General features: G+C 42.7%; 1 protein-coding gene across 1 annotated transcript in view; it reads left to right on the forward strand.

The window, feature by feature from the left end:
• HYDIN (HYDIN axonemal central pair apparatus protein) overlaps window positions 1-19,921 on the forward strand; it is a 362,906-nt gene that overhangs the window by 199,292 nt on the left and 143,693 nt on the right. The window contains exons 22-23 of the mRNA XM_055304626.1: window positions 4,687-4,830; window positions 9,958-10,271. Of these exons, the coding sequence (XP_055160601.1) occupies window positions 4,687-4,830; window positions 9,958-10,271 (458 nt within the window). The remainder of the gene's footprint in view (window positions 1-4,686; window positions 4,831-9,957; window positions 10,272-19,921) is intronic.

Below are 19,921 nucleotides of genomic sequence, written 5' to 3' on the forward strand. Positions count from 1 at the left end.
GCCATCAAAAAGAATGAAATCTTGCCATTTGCAATGACATGGCTGGAGCTAGAGTATAAAATGCTAAGTGAAATAAGTCAGAGAAAAACAAATAACCATACAATTTCACTCATATGTGAAATTTAAAAAGCAAAACAGATGAACATATGGGAGGGAGGGGGGAAGAAAAGGAAAGAAGGAAACAAACCATAAGTGACTCTTAATGATGGAGAACAAACTGAGGGTTGATGGAGGGGCATGGGTGGGAGATGGGCTAGGTAGGGGATGGGCATTAAGGAGGGCACTTGTGATGAGCACTGGGTGTTGCATGTAGGTGATGAACCAATGACTTCTACTCCAGAAACCAATACTGTGCTCTATTTAAACTAACTAGAATTTAAATAAAAATTTGAAAAAAGAAAAAAAAAAGAGTAGCCACCACTTACTGATTGGTATATGCTGACAAGTCGTGCTCCTCACATACACTTTCCCAGTTGTTTCCTCACAATATATGCTGTAGCTTCTGTTTTCATTCCCATCACACATGTGAGGAAATGGAGATTCAAATTAAGTTGTTATGCAAATCACCTAATACTGCCTGAGAATAATCAACTTAATACTGTTTGATTCATATTCTTTCATTTATATGGCTTTAATTTTATAACACCCATGAATTTAATTTGTAAGGCCATTAGGGACAAGCAATGAATGGAGGAGGCAGAGGACAGGGGAAAGCTAGGAAGGGCTGCTGCTCAGGGCAGGGGGTCAGGATGGTGAGGAGGTGGGGGACACATCACAGCAGAATGTGACCTACACCTAGGTAGACTTCCATCCTAGAATTATGTACCATTCAAAACAGATATGTAGAGGGGTGCCTGGGTGGCTCAATCGGTTAAGCAGCCAACTCTTGGTTTTGGCTCAGGTTGTGATCTCAGGGCCCTGGGAATGAGTTCTGCATCAGGTTCTGTGTTAAGTGGGGGAGTCTACTTGAGATTCTCTCTCCTCCCCCTCATGCTTGCTCACTCTCAGATAAATAAATAAGTCTTAAAAAAAAAAGGCATGTAGGGAATGTCTCTTCCAAGTTGAGGACTGTATTGGTGCTGGAAATCTGGGGAACCAGCCCAAAAGCCCAGTCAAAGCTAAGGGACTGGTCAAGGTTACAGACTGCGAACAAATTATTAAAATTGTGTTGTTTAATATTAAATTCTAAACAGTGCTATGAAGAAGTGGTAAAAGGTGCTGTGAGTACATGTCTCAGAGACATGGCTGTATTTGTACATGTGGTCATAAATGGCTTCCATCACCAAGTGCCTCAAGTTGAGACTTGAAGGAGAGATAGAAGTTAGTCGGTGACAAGGGAGGGGAAGAAAAATGATAGGCAGAGGGAACAGCACATGCAAAGGGCCTGAGTTAGGAAAGAACTTGGTGAGTATACAGAACTGAAGGGCCACCTTAGAGAATGTTCCCAGAGTGACACGAAGTCCATCTAGAGAAGTGGGCATATGCCAGATGAGTTTGGCATGACTGAAAGGCATGTTGTTGACTTTGGGTTTTGTTCCAGGTGGCCTTGGAGGGCCTTTAGGGAGGGAGCAGACTGACATGGTCAGATATACTCACTGAAACAGTCATACCGGCTGCTGAGTGGACTGTTTATCAGGGCCTACCATGTACCAGGCACTGTGTTGGGAGCTAGGGATATAATAGTGAGAATAGTCCCTCCCAGATGAACCTCACAGCCAACTGGAAAAACTAAGTGTTAAGTAAGCCATTGTTCTGTGCTGTGGGACATACATAATCAAAGCTAAGTCCTGACATGGTGTCATACAGATGGACCAAGTTTGGCAGTGCCTAACTGATTATGGGGCAGTCATAATCAGGAGTCCTTTCATTACCTGGAGGCTTGCAGAAAAATGTTTAAGACCATTTATTCTGGTCATGGATTCCATTACATTTTGTTCATATTAAATATTTATTGAGCATCCACCATGGATAAGCTTATCATCAAGTAGGGGAGGTGAGATATACAAGTTCACTTGAAGCCAACAGATCATCTTTGAGCACTTACATTGTATGGCAGTCAAGACAAAGCAAAAACCTGGCTTAATGGACTCATGGGGAATTAGACATTGAAGAATTAGATTATAAATTTCAGCCACAGGATGGGCAACTAACTATGACAAGCTCCATAAGACATATAAAAGATAATGCTACACGAGTTCCTGCTATAGCTACCACATTTTCATTGCTTGGTTTTAAAATCTTCGTCTTAAAGTAATCAGGAAAGATATTTATTGGCAACAGCTGCACCAAATTCAGTGGCATTATATTTCCTCTCAATTTGGTTACTCAGAGAAAATTCAGTGAATATATGTTGAATGTTCTATGCAAGACATTACGGTGTATGTTAAATATGCAGCCTGGTTTCTTATTAGACTTTTTTTTCTAAGCCTATAAACACTCATAAAAATGTGTGCATAATGTTCCTTTTTATATACATATACATATCTTTAAGCGTTGGCTTTTTAAGATCTTATTTCTTGTTTAAATCTCTGAGTTTATCACTAGAATAAAAGAGCAAATATTTTGAATATGGCAGCAACTTACTGAATTAAAAATCAAATTGTCACAACTCTGTGTTCATTTGTTTTTGCCCTTCTCTCCTTCCCCCCAAATATCATAATTGCAAAATCTGTCCAACTACTGTAGTTTTCATCGTTTATTTCCTGCTCACATGTAAGCCATATCAGAGACAACAAAGAAATGCAACTTTGTTACCCACCATGCACAAGAGGCCTGCCAGTGTTGACGTTCAGATTTAATGACATAACACCCAATTATCTGTCCTGTCTCGTTTGGGGCTCGAGGCAGCGTGTCTGATTTAGTACATTAGACTATAATGATGCCAGCCCTGCCTACGGGACGATTTTTTCTCAGATTTGATCTACTTTATAACTATGGTACCATTCATAAGTCACACAGACGAAGCCACATCTCTGTGGAATTGAAAAGGTCAGTTGAAAGTAGCAGCCAGTTTACTTCATGAAGTCCAGCAGCAAATCCTGTCTCATGATATTTGGGGAGACAAACAACCCAGAGAGAAGGGGTCATTTTAAAATAGAATGGCTTGTGTGCATCGACTCCTTCTCATCGCTAACCTCTAAATGGCCTCTTGCCAAAACCAACCAAGTCTGGCTTCTTCGCTTCAAAGCTTCCTGCAGTGACACATGGCCTGGAGGAAGGTCACTGGGTAGACAGCCTTTGCATGGCACAAAAGTCTGCTTCCCCCAAAACCGTAGTATATCATCTGCAGGTACAAGGTGAGTTCAGTAGGTGTGTTACCATGTTCAAAGGAGGAAAATAATGCTTGGCATCTCACGGTAAGTGCCAGAATGAACCCCTGAAAGAACTCGAGGAGCGTACAGGGGACCAGCACAGTACAACTATTGCAAGGCTTAGGCGCTTAGGTCTGTGCCTCCTCTCCCCAAATTCATAAGTGAACTCCTAATCTCTAATGTGATGGTTGGAGTGGGGCCTTTGGGCAGTGATGAAGTCATGAAGACAGAGCCTTCAGCAATGGGATTAGTGCCCTGAGAAGTAGAGACAAGAGATATGATTTCCCTCTCAGTCATGCCAGGACACAGTGAGAAGACAGCCATCAGAAGCCGGACACTGGATCTGCTGGTACCTTGATTTTGGCCTTCCCAGCCTCCAGAACTATGAGGCCTAAATGTCTGCCATTTAAACCAGCCAGTTTGTGACATTTGTTTTAGCAGCCCAAACTGACAGGGACATGACAGGCACCAGTTCTCCAAGCTCCTCAGAGCCAGAGGCAGGGCCAGGAACCACAGCAGAAGGAAGACTGTTTTGAACAAAGAAGCAGAGACAGACTCTGACCAATATATAGAACTGGAAGGATTTAACTGAAATTGGAACAAGGAGAAAAAGCAAATCAAAATGATGAGGCCTGGTGAAAACCGGCTAGAGTTGTGGGAATGATTGGAGGGAGGCTCTCTTTGGAAATAGCAGATTGAGGCTGATTGCCTCCTGCTGGTATTAAAGGACCCCCTTTCCAAGGCACACAAGAAATAATGTGGACTCCAAAATTAGAATGAGAAAAGTTTTCAGCTAAAGATCCATTTCTGATGCATTCTCCATTTGAAAAATTAAATTTGATGCATCTAAGAAAGTGAAAAGATGCTTCTAAATCCCAGTGTTATCAGGAAAAAACTTACAGGAAGTAATTATGAGCATTTGTCAATATAACAATATATTATAAATGTATAAATTTTTGCAAGTGTGATTTTTTAAGCATAGAAAAAATATTGTATAAGGAAAATAATCTTTATTATAATCAGGCACAGGTTCTTTTACAAGATATTTCTAGTTTACTAGACTTTGTTTTATGAGACTGGAAATTTCTATAGTAATAGCACTACAGAGAGGCCTGGCTTGTATAGGTGTTTTTAGCCTGGCAACAGAAGATTAAGAAATCGAATCTGTGTTTTCTGGCCTTTTCAGTAGTCCACTATAAATTCCAAATGATTTATCTAAATCTATACAAGGGTTAGGGGAAGACAGAGAAAGAGAGACAGATGACAAGGAGGAGCAGGAAATGCTAATTCTACTGTTAGCAATGAATATGAGGCTGTGGTTGCTAAAAGCTTACTATGTTTACCATAACTCGGTTTCCTTTTTCCTCTTTTGCAGAAGCCTGACACCATCCTAGAACCTGATTACCAGCCCTTGGTCATGAAGAACATTTCCACCCTGCCTGTGAATGTGTTACTCTCAACCAGTGGACCCTTCTTTATCTGTGAGACTGATAAATCTCCCCTGCCATTAACTCCTGAGGTGAGTTGACAAGGGCTGTCCTAACAAGCTCCTACGAGAGTTGAGTGTGTGACCAAGGAAGAGAATAATGCCAGTATACTACCTAATTTTGGCCCAGGCAAATAGAAAGAATTCAAGAAACAAAAAAGGAAACACTACAGAAAGATGTCATAAATTCCAATGTCAATCAACTATTATTAATGGTGTAAGAACTTATGATAACCCTTCATTCCTGTCCATTGCAATCTTTAGAAAATAGTGACTTCCTACTAATGGTAATAGAGATCTTTTCATTCTCTTTCCTCAAATCCCACCAAAGCTCCATACTCTATGCAATAAGGAAATAGCTAAAACCTAATCCCTAAACCAAATATCCCATCTCCAGATACTAAGAAATCTGAACCGGGCTGAGGGAGGAGACTATGAGCTTATCAAGGCACCAGTCTGATGCAGGGTCCAGTATTCTCTAAACATCCCTACAACATCACCCCTGTGATCCTTTGCTGGGCATGAGGATGCCAGTGGAAATGGCCAGACCATGGGGCAAGTGGTACTGAAGAGCTAAAGGGAAGGAGTGAAGGAGAAACCATATCCACACACCATTGTGTACATCCTCCCAGTCTAGGGAGGAAGCTAATGAAGAAGTGCTATAAAGGAGAAAGGGAGGGTAGGCAGCAACAGTGAGATCTCAGAAGGAGCCCATGACTGAAGGAGATTTGCTGTGAGCCTTACTCAGGGAGCTGGATCTTGGGGGGAGAAGGAGGACAGAGCTGCTCAGTGAGAGGATTTCAGACAGCATCCAACTGGTGGCTGTACACTGCACTACCACACTCCCCTCCCCCACCCCACCCACAGTCCCTTAATGGGTTTTGTTCAAGCCTGAGCTGGGGGGAAAAACAGCTAAGGTCTTTTAACAGAGGCATAAAAGGAAGGAAAGATAAAAGAAAAACCTACTGCCAGGGAACCTACGCAAGGAAGAAGACCAAAAGTATAAATGTTGTTCTCTACAGTCTCAAAGAAATGATAGATGATATGACTTGTCTTAAAAAGAGCTTAAAGATGAGATACAAGTGTTTAAAGTGGAGATGAAGACTAAACTCACAGAGCAGAGGAGAACAAAATGGGTGATAATCCATTTCCAAAATGCAAATTCAGGCATGAACAGCTTTCTTAGCCTGGGTGGTAGATTAGACCTACTCTCTTGTCCCTCCTGAAACCTTAAAAGTAGAAATGTTCAGAAGGAAAGAAGCCTAGAACAATAAAATAAAGGGGGAAAGGAATGGGCATAACTAGATAATGAGAGATTTAAACAAGTTCTAGAAGATAGAATGAAGATGGAATGGGCTGACAAAAAAGCACAAAAGTGTGCATTCTAGAAAATTCTCCAGAGGAACTGCAATGATATGCGAGTCTTTCAACCTAAGTAGCCTGGGCTCAGAAACAACAGGTGCGAGGAGAGCACTGAAAATAAAGGGATTCCATGCCCTAGATAGTTGTCCCAACTGACCCCACGCAAAAAATATGAGCAGCTGGCTTTTATCCCAAGACCTACAGATAAGTACTTTTCCCCAGATTAATTAATCAAAATGTCAGGGGAAATGTAATGTTTCTAGTGTGAGTTTCAGCCTTCCAGGATAATCCCTGGTGTCTGGGGTATGTCCACCAACTGATCATCCCCTCTTTGCCCAACAAAGCTGTTCTGTAGACCAACCCTACTATACACGTTGAGAAATGGCAGCCTCTGGATCTTTAGGATCCCAGGTTGGGTCAGGAACTATAGCTTCTTACAATAACTTTTATAGCACAATTTGACCTTCCGTATTATTTGTGCATGTAACTTTAATAAAAGCATACATATAATTAAAAAAATACAGAGTCCCTACAAATCAACAGGAAAAACACCAACAGCCCAATAGAAAAACAGGTAGAGGAAATGAACAGAGTTCACGGAAAGAAAAATAAAGCAGTTCTTGAATTTATGAAAATCGTGCTCAACTTTAATCACATTAGAAGAAATGCAAATTAAAATGACTATGAAACTTTTTTTTTTTCCTATCAGGTTGGCAAAGAGCAAAAATTGGATATTGCTCTGTGTTGGGAGGGCATGTGGAAACAGGCGCTCCCACATTGTTGGGGAAATATACATCAGAAGGCTGTATACATCAGATATGGCTATAGCCATCCAGATTTTTTAAATGCCCATAATCTTTGACCTAGTTATTCTACTGCTAGGAATTTACCCTTTGGCAATATAAGATAACATATAGACAAGGATATTCATTACAACATTGTTAAACAACAAAAGATTGGGAGCCAATATCCATCAAATTGGTTAAATCAATGTTGGCAGAATTTTATGATGGAACATATTTCAGCTATGAGGCAACTGAATACGCACTGAAGAGTGCTCTCCCAGTGAAAAAAAGCGAATTTCAGAACAAAAGTGCACAGTATGCTATCGTATATATAAAAAAATTTAAAAATACATATGTGAACGTGATTTTATATCCCTGTACTATCTCCACAAGGACAAGCAAGACACTTGTAACCTTGGTTACTTCAGGAGAAGGGTACTAGTTGTCTCAGATAAGATGTTTAGATCTTTTAAAGTAAGGCATTTTGTCCTGGGACAAAATGTTATGGAATGTTCAACAGGGAGACATATCTTAGTGAAATTACTGGTCTTACTGATAACCAAAGAATTCTATGGCCTCTCAGCAGTAAAGAAGGGACCCATCAAGGGAAGAGCTTAGACTAACCCCAAACTTCTCCAAGATAATACTTAATGCTGGATGACAATGGACCAATGGCTACAGAGTTTTGAGAGAAAGAGCAACCCAGCTGCTGTCCTTTGAATATAAAGACAACAGACAGACACTCTCAGAATGCCAGGAATCAGTGAACCCTACAACTTTGCCTACAACTTTGTTGAAAAACCAATTTGCCAATGAAATACAACCATTGAGGAGAAGAACCGAGTAAGGCATTCAGGAATGAAAAAAAAACCAATAAGGGAAAGATTGGTAAGAAGCACTGAGCCAATTCAGCTATCGAACTGAGACTACACAACTTTGGTGGTGATGACTTCGGAATAGGATTTTGAAACCTGTACTTTTAAAAAGTAACACGATAGCCAACAAAAACTGGGAGATACATAGAACAGAAATGTGTTGATATTTTGTCCCTTTTTACAGGTGGACATCAATAAGCTTTTGTCTAAATTTGAAACTGCTGAAAACTTGACCATCGTTTTTCTTGATCATAAAGGGATTGATTATAGTAGTAATTGGTATTTACATACTGTACACCATGTGGCAGACACTGCTCTGAACATATCACCTAAATATTTACTTATTTCATCATCCCCTCTTTGCCCAACAAAGCTGTTCTGTAGACCAACCCTACTATACACGTTGAGAAATGGCAGCCTCTGGATCTTTAAGCAGCTTTGCTCAAATTCACAGACCTGGTAACTGGCAGAGGTCAGATTTGGACCCAAGCAGTCTGGCTCCAGAGTCTATGATTTTAGGATTAATATCTCTTGTGTAAGAATATTTTTTTAAGGGCACCTGGGTGGCTCAGTGGTTGAGTGTCTGCCTTCAGCTCAGGTTGTGATCCCGTGTCCTGGGATCAAGTCCTGCCTGCTTCTCCCTCTGCCTATGTCTCTGCCTCTCTCTGTGTGTAATTAATTAATTAAATTAATTAATTAATTAATTAATTAATTAATTTAAAAAAGAATATTTTAAGGTGTTTCTTTTTGAGAAGAAATTCAAATATTTAAAAAAATAAATTAGTCTAATTTCATTTTTGTAAAAATTGTATTTAGCCATCCATTATGTATGGACTAATGTTTAAAAAATGCTAACTCTGCAAAATAACGTATGGTGACATTTTAGTTGAGTTTCCTCTTTGTGTTTTATATATAATGCAGGCTATTGTGGATGTGTATCATTTCTACAAAACAACAAAGGGGGGAAACATTTAAGTCAGTCTTCAAATATATTTAAACACCAGGCATTGCAATAGTGAGCACTGCCGCACATGGTGTGTTCTGCAAGGATGGGTTCTAAATTGTACCCTGCCACCTGTACCAGAGGCCAGCCCTGCTCTCAGATGGGATTAGCTGCCCTCTCTCTGACGCCTGAGTCAGGTGATTGGCTTTATCCCCTGAAGCCATCTAATCATGTCACAGAGTCGCACAGTTAAATACCGGAACCTGAAAACTCTGTGGAGAGGGAAGAGCTCTGTAAAACACTCATCCCTGCGTGCACACCTCCCAACTGCCTTGGGGCACTTTCTGTAAAACCAGGAGGCTCCTTTCCTGTGGATTAACTGTGAATAAAGCAATTCCTGAAAAAGCCAACTCATAGCCAGGCTTTGTATGGTAAGGTGTTCCAGAGGCCTTGGCATCAAGGAACCCATGAGGACTTGAATCGAAGAGAGAAAAGGATAAACACAATCTACTGAACAAACTCTGTCAAGCTTCCGAGTTTCATTTTAAGTTGAATAGAAAACAGCAGAAAGTAGATAACACTGCACTTAAGAGTTAGAATTGCAGGCGTGAGAAAAGAAATTAAATTGCCTAATCCCTCCCTTTCTGGGTCACCCGCTCCAGAGCCTCTCCCCCAGGGCTTTAGAAAGCCTTTGAAAAATTTCTTAAGCAAAGGATTTTTCCCACTTGTCTAGGAAGAACATTTTACAATCGAATTTATTTTCAGTTAAGAATATTTTATAATAGTTATTCATTGCAGATTTTCCCTTTTGCAACTCCTCAATCCTTACAACTTCACAACTATTACCAAAATCCCTTCCTTCAAATGATTCCTGTCCAGATTTTCCTTGCTTTCATTTTCAACTAATAAAATATATGTGCATATATGTATATAAAATACCTATAGCTGTCCAGATAGTATAGATATCTATATAGATTTATATATACTAGCTATTTAATTGTGTATAAGTATAAATATATAATTATGGACCAAAGATGTGTGGATATATATATATTTCATACTAATCTCTTTGTAGGTGTGTATCTGCATGTGTTTATGTACATAAATATGCATAAATCCCTGGTTGTTCTGTTTCATAAAGCAGGTTGGAAATACATAGGACAAAGATTGGTAACCCCCATTATCTTATTTGTAGCCTATTAAGCTGGAGGTTGATGGAGAAAAAAACTTGTTGGTCAAATTTGACCCTTCCTACAAAAGTGATTTGAACAACTGGGTAGCAGAAGAAATTCTAGAGATCAAGTACATGGAACACCCTCAAATCGACAGCCTAAACCTGCATGGAGAAGTGCACTACCCTAACCTCAGCTTTGAGACCATGGAGCTGGATTTTGGCTGTATCCTGAATGATACTGAGGTGATCCGATACATAACAATCACCAACTGCAGCCCCCTGATGGTGAAGTTCCGCTGGTTTTTCCTGGTTGACAATGAGGAAAATCGGATAAGGTACACCTGCCCCTAAGTCCACCAGAGCTCTTCTCTGCTGTTCATTGTCCTCTCCTTTGGGCCGTGCACTGGGTTTCCTGTATTCTGTGTACTGGGTCTTTCACACTTCAGTTCCGAAAACTAATTATTGACAGAAAGAGCAAAGGCTTCAAATCATGGTTCATCCTAGATTTTCTTTTCTTTTTTTTTAATAATAAATTTATTTTTTTATTGGTGTTCAATTTGCCAACATACAGAATAACACCCAGTCCTAGATTTTCTTTTTTTTTATTTTTTATTTTTTTTAATAAATTAATTTTTTATTGGTGTTCAATTTGCCAACATACAGAATAACACCCAGTCCTAGATTTTCAAGCAGGAAAAACATATAAAAGATCTTTGAAAGCCCCAATTTACCACCAAATTAGCAGAGTAATATCCATAAGCCTGCTTTAACTTTGAATTGAGTGGTTGGATCATTAGACATTTGTCACTAAAAAAATGAAGTCGTTATAGAGTTTTCTTAAGCATTTCAAACCCAAAGCACAAATCCAGTATTAAGTTATGTTGAGTACGTGCTGCACTGAGCTCCATGCTCTGCAGCTTTCAGGGGGTTTCGGTCTACCCCATATTTAGATACATATGATGCATGCAGATGTATATATGCCCAAAGCAGTGGGAGGTGGCTAGTGCTGAACGAGGAAAGCTGTCTTCACAATATTTGGATTTAGAAGTGTCTCTCTGTTCAATTAAAAGCTAAAGCCAGACTTGATTTGGAAAACACTGCTTAAAAAAATATAAACAGCCTGTTTCACTCAAGTCTTAGGAACATTTTCTTCTGAGCCCAAAGCCTCTTTGGCGACCAGGACAAATGTATTTGTCTTTGACTTATGTATTATCTCCTTCTTGGATGTTTGGACAGCTCTGTGTTCAGCATCCAAATGTCCGGTAGCCACTCTGAATAGGGAAGGCTCACGTTGTTTCCTCAGCTCATCGGTACCTCCCGCATGCACCCCTCATCTTGTATATGACAGCCAGCTTTTCCCTTCCCTTGCTTGTTACCATGGTAACCACAGCTCGCTCTGGATGTCTTCCCAAGACATCTAATGATGACCCAGCGTAGCCGGCCTGGGGTCTGAACGACAGAGCCTGCTCATTAGGTGCCAAGGACTGTTTAGGTTTGGAATGAAAGCAGCCAACCTACCCTAATGAGCTTTGAATATCAGATTCTGTGAAGTTATTCTGTTGAAGTAACATAGCTACATGAGTTTATTCTATGCAGGAGGAAGGGACATGCTTTGTTTATTTTTCATTTTTGAGAGGCCATTTCCATAATTAAAATAATGGCATTTTGAAAATGTACTTGGCCACTACTAGAGATGATGCACTTAATTTTTCATTGATTTAAGCATTTTCCCCTGTCTTCAGGATCTTTCTATATCTCGATATCGAACTTCTGCTTATAATTCATTCATTCACTTAAGCCATTCATTCATTCAGAGAGTCATTCAGAAAATATTATATAAGTGACTCTTATACACCAGACAGTGTGTGAGGCATCAGGGATACAAAAGTAAGACATGATTCCTGGCCTGAGGCTCCTGGGGAAGCAGAGGGAACATGTGATAACGCCAGGCTCTGAGGAAGGACAGAGCAGGGATGACAGCTCCAAAGAATCCAAGAAGGCTGCCCCGAGAAGCACAGTTCAATGTCTCCGGCAGAGCAGTGAGGAAACACTACCGAACAGGAATAGCATGTTTATATTAGTTAGGATTCATGGATTCCATTCTGTCGCAAGTGACAGGAAACCTGACCCTAAACAAAAATGAAAAGGGAAGGACATTCACTGACTCCTACGACTCAAAAGTCCAGATTCACTCTGGCTTCCGGCCCAGCTTAACTCAAAGCCTCAAACAGAGTCACCCAAGCCAGGGGCCCCATCTCTCAGCCCTGCTTTCTCTCTCTCTCTCGCTCGCTCACTCGCTCACTCTTTCTAGCGTTAGCCAAGTTTTCAGGTTAACTTTTCTCCTGTGGTCCCCACGTGGCTGCCAGTGCTCCTGGGGCCACATCCTTGCAGATCTGAGCTCCCAGAAAGGAACATTATTAGCCCTTGTACCAGGACTGTCTGGAGACACTCTGATCAGACCAACTCACTCACATTGCCTGTCCCTTCTACAAGTGGAGGGCAAAGCACTGATCAGTGTTGGCTGGGCTACGTGCCCCAGACCAAGGGCTGCCATGATGACCTCAGCACCCCGTGGACTGAATGGGGTGGGGGTGGGGCAGATCTCCAGACAAAAACTGACATATGGGAGAATGAATGCTGGAAGGGCAAGTGACACACATCTACCAGTGTCCACAGAGGGCCCGTGGACTACAATACAGACTTCACTGGCTGGGGAGAAGTCTGGGATGTATATTGGCAGTAGTGTGTGAGAGGCCTGGTGCCTGGGACAAGGAGTTTAGACTCTTGGAAGGACTGGGGAGATTTGTAATCAAGAGGTGACAAAGTCTGCTTTTTTTTTTTTTTCCAGAAAGATAACAGCCTCTTCAACATGGCTACCCAACTCCTCCTTCCAAAACACCTGCCTCTCTTACTTTGAATAACACTGCTCTCTCCTGCTTTCCTGCTTATCCCCTCAACCTTTCACTCCTTCTCAGCCCTGGGCTGGCAACAGGTACGTTGTGCATGGGACCCAGGACTCCCTCCTAGGCCCCTGCTCTTCTTGCAATGGCACTTAGCGCCTGCTGCCAAGGCTTCTGACCGTCTCTACCTAGACCCTCTGTTGAGTCCAAGGGCATCTCCTTCTTGACAGCTTCTCTTAGATGTTTCTTAGATGACTCATGTCCAACCTGCCCCATGCTAAACTCAGGCTCTGCCGCTGCCCCCCTCCCTGCCTCTCCTCCAGGGCCCCCTGTCCCCATGAATGACAGCGTTGTCCTGAGAGTCCTTCAGATTCCTTCCTCTCCTTGACCTCACTCATCAGACCCATCACCCAATCTGCCTTCTGAAACCCCCTCGTTCCCATGTCTGTGGTGATTATCCTAGTTCAAGTCGCCATCCTCTCTTGCCTGGACCACTCGGATGCCCCCTGTTGGGCTCCATCATCCACCCAGGGAGCCAAGTGATGAACACGTCATTTTCTGGTTCTTAACCTTCAAAGAGCACCCATGCTTCTTAGAATGAAGTACAAATGCTTCCTGAGTTCAGCAAGGCTTAGCTGGGCTGCCCCTGTGTTCCTCTCCAGTTTCTTCTCACTTCACTCTGCCCTCACCATGCTGGTGGCCCGTTTCCTGTCCAGGGCCATTCCTGTCGAAGCCTGTGTTCTCTGCCCGAAGCAATTCCCACACCTCAACTCACCAGCCCCTGCTCCCTTGTCCCCAGTACGCTTTCCTGGGAAGCCGTCTTGAGACCATTCCCTACATAACCTCCCGTCATAGGCCCTGGTAGCCCATCTCCTTCGTGACACATCATGCTCGTAATTATGGCTCAGTATCCAACTTTCTAGCTGGCTCTTCACCCCCTTAAGGCCAGGGAGCACTTCTGTCCTATCACCTCTGGACCCCGGAGCCCAACACAGAGGAGGCAGCACAGAGTACGTCCTCAAAGGGTATCTTCAAATTTGTAACTGCTCCCTCCTGGGTATTTGTGGTGAGGGAGAATCATTTCATAACTGATTAAAGATTCTTTTCTGTCAGCTTCTTGGCACCTGTCAAATGGAAAAGTTCGAGGTATAAATGTCACCTTGAGTAGAAAAAAAAATGCCACTTGCCTTTCAGGCAGGCTTTCTCCTCAGACCGTCGGAAAAAACATAAACCACTCATTGGCTAAAGGTCACTTTTATCAAGTATACCAACACTAACCTTTCTTTTCCAATTAGAATTCTCATAAGACTTACAGCTAATAAAAGAAACAGAAGCATGAAAGAGGTTTTTTCTCTTGTTAGGGCAAGATATGAGGATGCCAAGACAGACGCAGCACGTCTACCTATCACAGCACACACATCTGCCATGGGTGCACATGTGTATACCTGCATGTATGCATGTGTGTGACTTTTTTTTTTCATGTGTGTGACTTTGTAGACAATTCTGATCAGGCTATTTAAAGCATCTCTCTTGATTGAGCATTTTTTTTCCCAAGCTGGCCCTCATGTCACATATGAGAACAAAGAAGGAAGGAAAATGGACACACATGCCAAGAAAGCACTTCCTAAGAGGAAAGCAGGTCATTGTCTTAGACACCTGCTCATCCACATGAGTTCATGTGCATGACTGGGTTTTAGAGTGACTTTGGTAGCTGATGGTCCAGGCTCTGCATATATACACATGTAATGAGGAAGCCAGGATGAGAAATAAGGTGTGAGTGTGGCTGCCGACAGAGCCAGCACTGCAGGATTGTGCCCCTTCTTGGGTCTGTCTCTTTAGCATGACTGCTCAACTCGTCAAGAACATGATGCTTCACGGCATCTGCATGAAAGAGGCACACGGGGCAGCCCACCCTCGAAGCAGCCTTTACCTCTAGGAGGCCAGAGAGAGCCAAATGGACACTAGCTCAGCTGGTATCTCTGCCTAGGCTCAGGACCACAAAGCTGAGATGCTGCTGGAACTTAGTACATAGCCAACTGGTCCCCAAAGACATCATGGCCTTTTTAAAAAATTTGTTATCTTTTTTTTTTTGTTTACATCCAATTGATTAACATATAGTGTATTATTAATTTCAGGGGTAGAGTTCAGTGATTCATCATTCTTCTATAACACCCAGTGCTAATTAATCACATGCCCTCCTTAATGCCCATCACCCAGTTACCCCATTCCCCATCCCCCATCCCCTCCCCTCCAGCAACTCTCAGTTTGTTTCCTATGATTAAGAGTTTCTTACAGTTTGTCTCCCTCTCTGATTTTGCCTTGTTTTATTTTTCCCTCCCTTCCCCTATGATCCTCAGTTTTGTTTCTTACATTCCGCATGAGTGAGATCATATGGCATTTGTCTTTCTCTGATTGATTTATTTTGCTTAGCATAGTACCCTCTAGCTCCATCCACGTTGTTGCAAATGGCAAGATTTAATTCTTTTTGATGGCTGAGTAATATTCCATTGTTACATATACACGTATATATGCACATCTTCTTTATCCATTCATCTGTTGATGGACATCTGGACTCTTTCCATAGTTTGGCTAATGATGCTGCTGCTATAAACATTGGGGTGCAGGTGCAGGTGTCCCTTCAGATCATTACCTTTGTATGTCTGATATAAATACCTAGTAGTGCCCTAGTAGTAGGGCAGCTCTATTTTCAACTTTTTGAGGAACCCCCACACTGTTCTCCAGAGTGACTACACCAGCTTGCCTTCTCACCAGCAGTGCAAGAGGGCTCCCCTTTCTCCAGCACGGCGTTTTTGTTTCCAAATCAGATTATAGATAAATAAAACACAGGGGCCTAAGGGCACCCAGTCCTGCAGCAAAGGAACATGTGTTGTTCTCACATTGATTTTTCTGTGATGAGTGTCAGTTGTCCAACATTGTGATTGGAAGAGGAGAGTGGAAGGACTGGAGAAGCTTCATTTCTAGATACTTCCATCTGTTTCTGCATCACTCCTCAATTTGCCTCAAAAGTGGAACTTTTGTAAGACATGATCTATTAGGGGTAGTTGAGGTCCTGGACTGTGGAGTCGGACATGGCTGGTTAGAATCTGGGCTCTGTTCTCCTGGCCCTATGACCCCTTGCTCGGGTTTACTTCCCTGTAAAATGTGGATAATGTAGACACCTAAAGGAGCTGTGAGGATTGAAGGAGATGTGTCTATGAAGTCCACGAGTCTCTGAGAAGAAAGAAAATCTGAAGCTGGTGGCTGTTTCCAGGATCTCAAAGGGTCCCTTCCTCTCTTTCATTCCTTGATATCAAATGCTGCTAAGTAAAGCACTCCCCAGCACCCTAAAGTTATGGAGCTCTAGGATCCTTAGACACCAAGACAGTGGGCTGACTCTTTCTGACAAAGGGTAGAAAATCTGTTTCCTGTGGCAGGCCACATTCACCAAGGCTGAAGCCAGGTGGCCCAGTGCACCTCCCTCTCCTCCCCACCACACCTCCCCACAGCCAGGTTCTTTAGGGTTTTTTTGGAAAGAAAAACAGCTTTATTGATGGCATGGGGGCAGGTCCGGGGTATCCTTGCATCCAACAGTCCCAGGCTGCTCAGTGTGCTGGCCAAGAGCCTGGACTCTGAGGATCCTCCTGCTCGGCTGCCTGCTAGCTGTGACCTTGGACTCCCCTACCTGCAGAGCTCTTGGAACTATGCCTGGCATGTAATAAATGCTCAGTAAATGCCAGCCCCTACAAACATTCCTTTATTGAGGAAACTGAAGAGGCTACTGTTCATTAATGTTCATTAATTAAATGTTAATATCAGACTATGTTTGAGAAGCAGCATCCCAGGTGTGACTTTGAGACATTTTCTTCTGAAATCAGTCTGAAGCCTGATGTCTGAGGGCTGCAGGTGCCTCTCACTGGTCTAAGCTTCATTCCTTCCATAAATATCCCTCTGTGTCCCCCACTGGCCCTGCATGCCTCAGAATGCTTTAAGCTCCTGCACTCACATATTTTTTTTCTTTTCTACCTCCCCGAGTTAAGTTTGTTTAAGAGATAGAAGCGAGGGACGCCTGGGCGGCTCAGTGGTTGAACGTCTGCCTTCGGCTCAGGGCATGATCTTGGGCTCCTGGTATCAAGTCCCTGCGGGGAGCCTGCTTCTCCCTCTGCCTGTGTCTCTCATGAATAAGTAAATAAAATCTTTAAAAAAAAAAAAAAAAAAGCATGGAGCCCTGGCACAAGAAGAAATAAGGCTCTGATGAGGGAGCAAATAGAGCCAAAGTGGGAACAGAAGCAGTGGCCACAGCTGGCCTTGGGCACAATGCAGAATCAAGCTCTAAGCCCCTCCAGGCCCCTTTCTTCCTTAACTGTCCCCTACATGTGTCTGAGCCACGATGACAATTTCACCATCCAAAGAATGAAGCCAATGGGAATGGAGGCTATCCTCCTTCCCCCTAGTAGTTTCTTATTTCTCATCAAATCACCATAAACTAAATGGCTTAAAACAATGTAAAGTTGTCTCTTCCAGTTCTAGAGGTCAAGAGTCTGAATCCGTGTCACTAGGCCTAAGCCAAGTGTGGCCTCAGCCATGTTCTCTCTACTCCTTCCAGAGGTTCTAGAGAAAATCTAGGAAAATCCCTTATCATACCTTTCCCAGTTTCTAAAACTGCATTCCTGGCATTCCTTGGCTCCTGGCCCCTTCCTCCTTCCTCAAAGCCCACAGCATAGTGTCTTCCCATCTCTCTCCCTCTCTGCTAAGATCACCACATCCCCTTCTCTATTCTCTGCGGTAGTATCACTCTCTGCCTCCCTCTTGTAAGGACACCTGTGATTATATCATTGGCCTCACCCAGATCCATCTTCCCCATGTCAAGACCTTAACTTAATCACATGTGCCAAGTCCCTTTTGCCATGTAAGGAAACATTCATGGGTTATGGGAATTCAAACAGAGACATGTGGAGGATGCCCATTCTTCAACCTACCAGATACCCCAACTTTGCCAGCAACAAGGTCTCATACTCTCTTCATTCTCTGCCAGTCCAAATTGGCTTCTAAAAAAATGGATTTTGATTACTGATGACTTTAAATGCCATAAGGAACTTTTTGGTTCTAATTTATAGCAAGCCAGACTCAAACTAACTTAAAAAAAAAATGCACTGGCTCATGTAACAGAAAATGTCCAGGTGTAGGCTTCAGGCACAGCTTGATCCAAGGTCAGGCAATATGAGATACCTCATATCTCCCCCACCATCTCTTTGCTCTGCCCTCTGCTGTGTCAGCTCCATTCTCAGGCAGGTCCTGTATGCATAGTTGCAAGATGACTCAGAAGCTCCAGCAGCTCCAGCCCTCATGCCTGGTTCAAGTCCAGGGAAAAGAGGTAGAGGCTCTTTGTCTGAAATGAGCCCTGGCAAATGTTTTTGTTGCAACTTACTGGCTGTGGTTGGTTCTTGTGTCCATCCTCAACTAAGGCTAGGGAGCTCAGTCATGCCTCTGAGCAAGGCTGCAAGTCTAGAGACAGGCTAATCGCCAGAGCAGAACATAAGGCACCTGAGCAGAGAAAGGGAGGCTGGATCCCAGGTAGCAAAGAGCAAAGACACCCACCCCGATGACTGATGAGACCCCATTGTGTTTCCTTTGTGAGCTCCAAGCCAAAGAAATGGGCATCCAATTATGAAATTAAATAGCAGCTTCTTCGAAAGCTATGTGAGGGAACTTACCAGGGCCCCAGGGACATGGTAAGCTGCCAGGCCCCTCAGACATGGGAAAAGCAACTTACAATGAGGACTTTGCGCCTATTCCCAGCTCTGCTACCCTGTCACTCTAGAGTGCAGAGCACCAGCTTTGTAAGCAACTTCACATTTTCAGCTTCTACAGCATCGATCTTTCATATGAACGATAACATCACTATCTTTGAGACCTTAGGATGAGACCACCAATATGGTCTCAAATCTACATCTCTTCTATGAGAAAAACCTCCTTGAACAGCCTTCCAAAGCAAAATTCTTCTACCATAGCACTTATTTCCTGTAGATAATTGTGTCAGCCAAATCTTAATTTTTTTAAAGATTTTATTTATTTATTCATGAGAGAAAGAAAGAGGCAGAGACACAGACAGAGGGAGAAGCAGACTCCATGCAGGGAACCCGATATGGGACTTGATCCCAGGACTCCAGGACCATGTGCTGGGCCAAAGGCAGGCACTAAACCACTGAGCCACCCAGGGGTCCCCCTTGAAATCTTAATATTAAGAGCATAAGAGAAAGATTCTGTAATTTTGACCATAAAAGTAACTATAACTGTGTGCTTATCTTGTGCCAGGCACACTTCTAACCCCATTAAGTATCTTAGCTCATATCATACAACAATCCTGGTATTAATATTCTCTACTTGAAATTGAGCCCACACAGTGAATCTAAGACCTTAGGTGTGCACTGACTGCAAAGCCCCTGCCTTAACCACTATCTTCTACTGACATATCAAAGAGCATTTTTCTATATATTAGTAATATCCATCTTTCATTTAAATGAGTTTTTGTGAATACTTTATCCAAACATTGTGCTAGGTGCTGTGGGGATTACAAAGATAAATGATACCCATCCCTCTCCATATGAATTGATAAACCATTGGTGGTGGTAGCGGTGGTTTTAGTATTTTCTGATTCATTCTTGCATGTTTTCATCCCCACTCACCATCAAAGACTCTGGAAGGACATGTGTGTGAAAACATGAGAAGTGGAGAGGCAGAGTGTGGGGCCCAGCCACCTCCCTGTACTTCAAAAGCCAGGACCCCAAACTCAGCTGGCTCTTTATTCTTGCACTTCACAGTGTGTAACCAGAGAACCACTGCAGAACCTCACTTTAAAACCTTTGGTTTTGATTTTTTTTTTTTAATGTTTTAAGGACACCACATTGGCCTCTAAGAATCAGGTTGACCTGAGCAAGAAGTAACAGCAGGGCTTGACAGCAGTCACGTGGTGGGGGGGGCTATTGGGTTGGCTTTAGGAGAGAGAATGGGAAAGAGACATTGACAAGTGAGGTCCCAAAAATGAGCTCAACGTATAAGTTGTTGTACTGAGGACCTCAGTAATATGA

The sequence above is a fragment of the Nyctereutes procyonoides genome, unplaced genomic scaffold (genome assembly GCF_905146905.1).
Source record: "Nyctereutes procyonoides isolate TBG_1078 unplaced genomic scaffold, NYPRO_anot_genome, whole genome shotgun sequence".
NCBI lineage: Eukaryota > Metazoa > Chordata > Mammalia > Carnivora > Canidae > Nyctereutes > Nyctereutes procyonoides.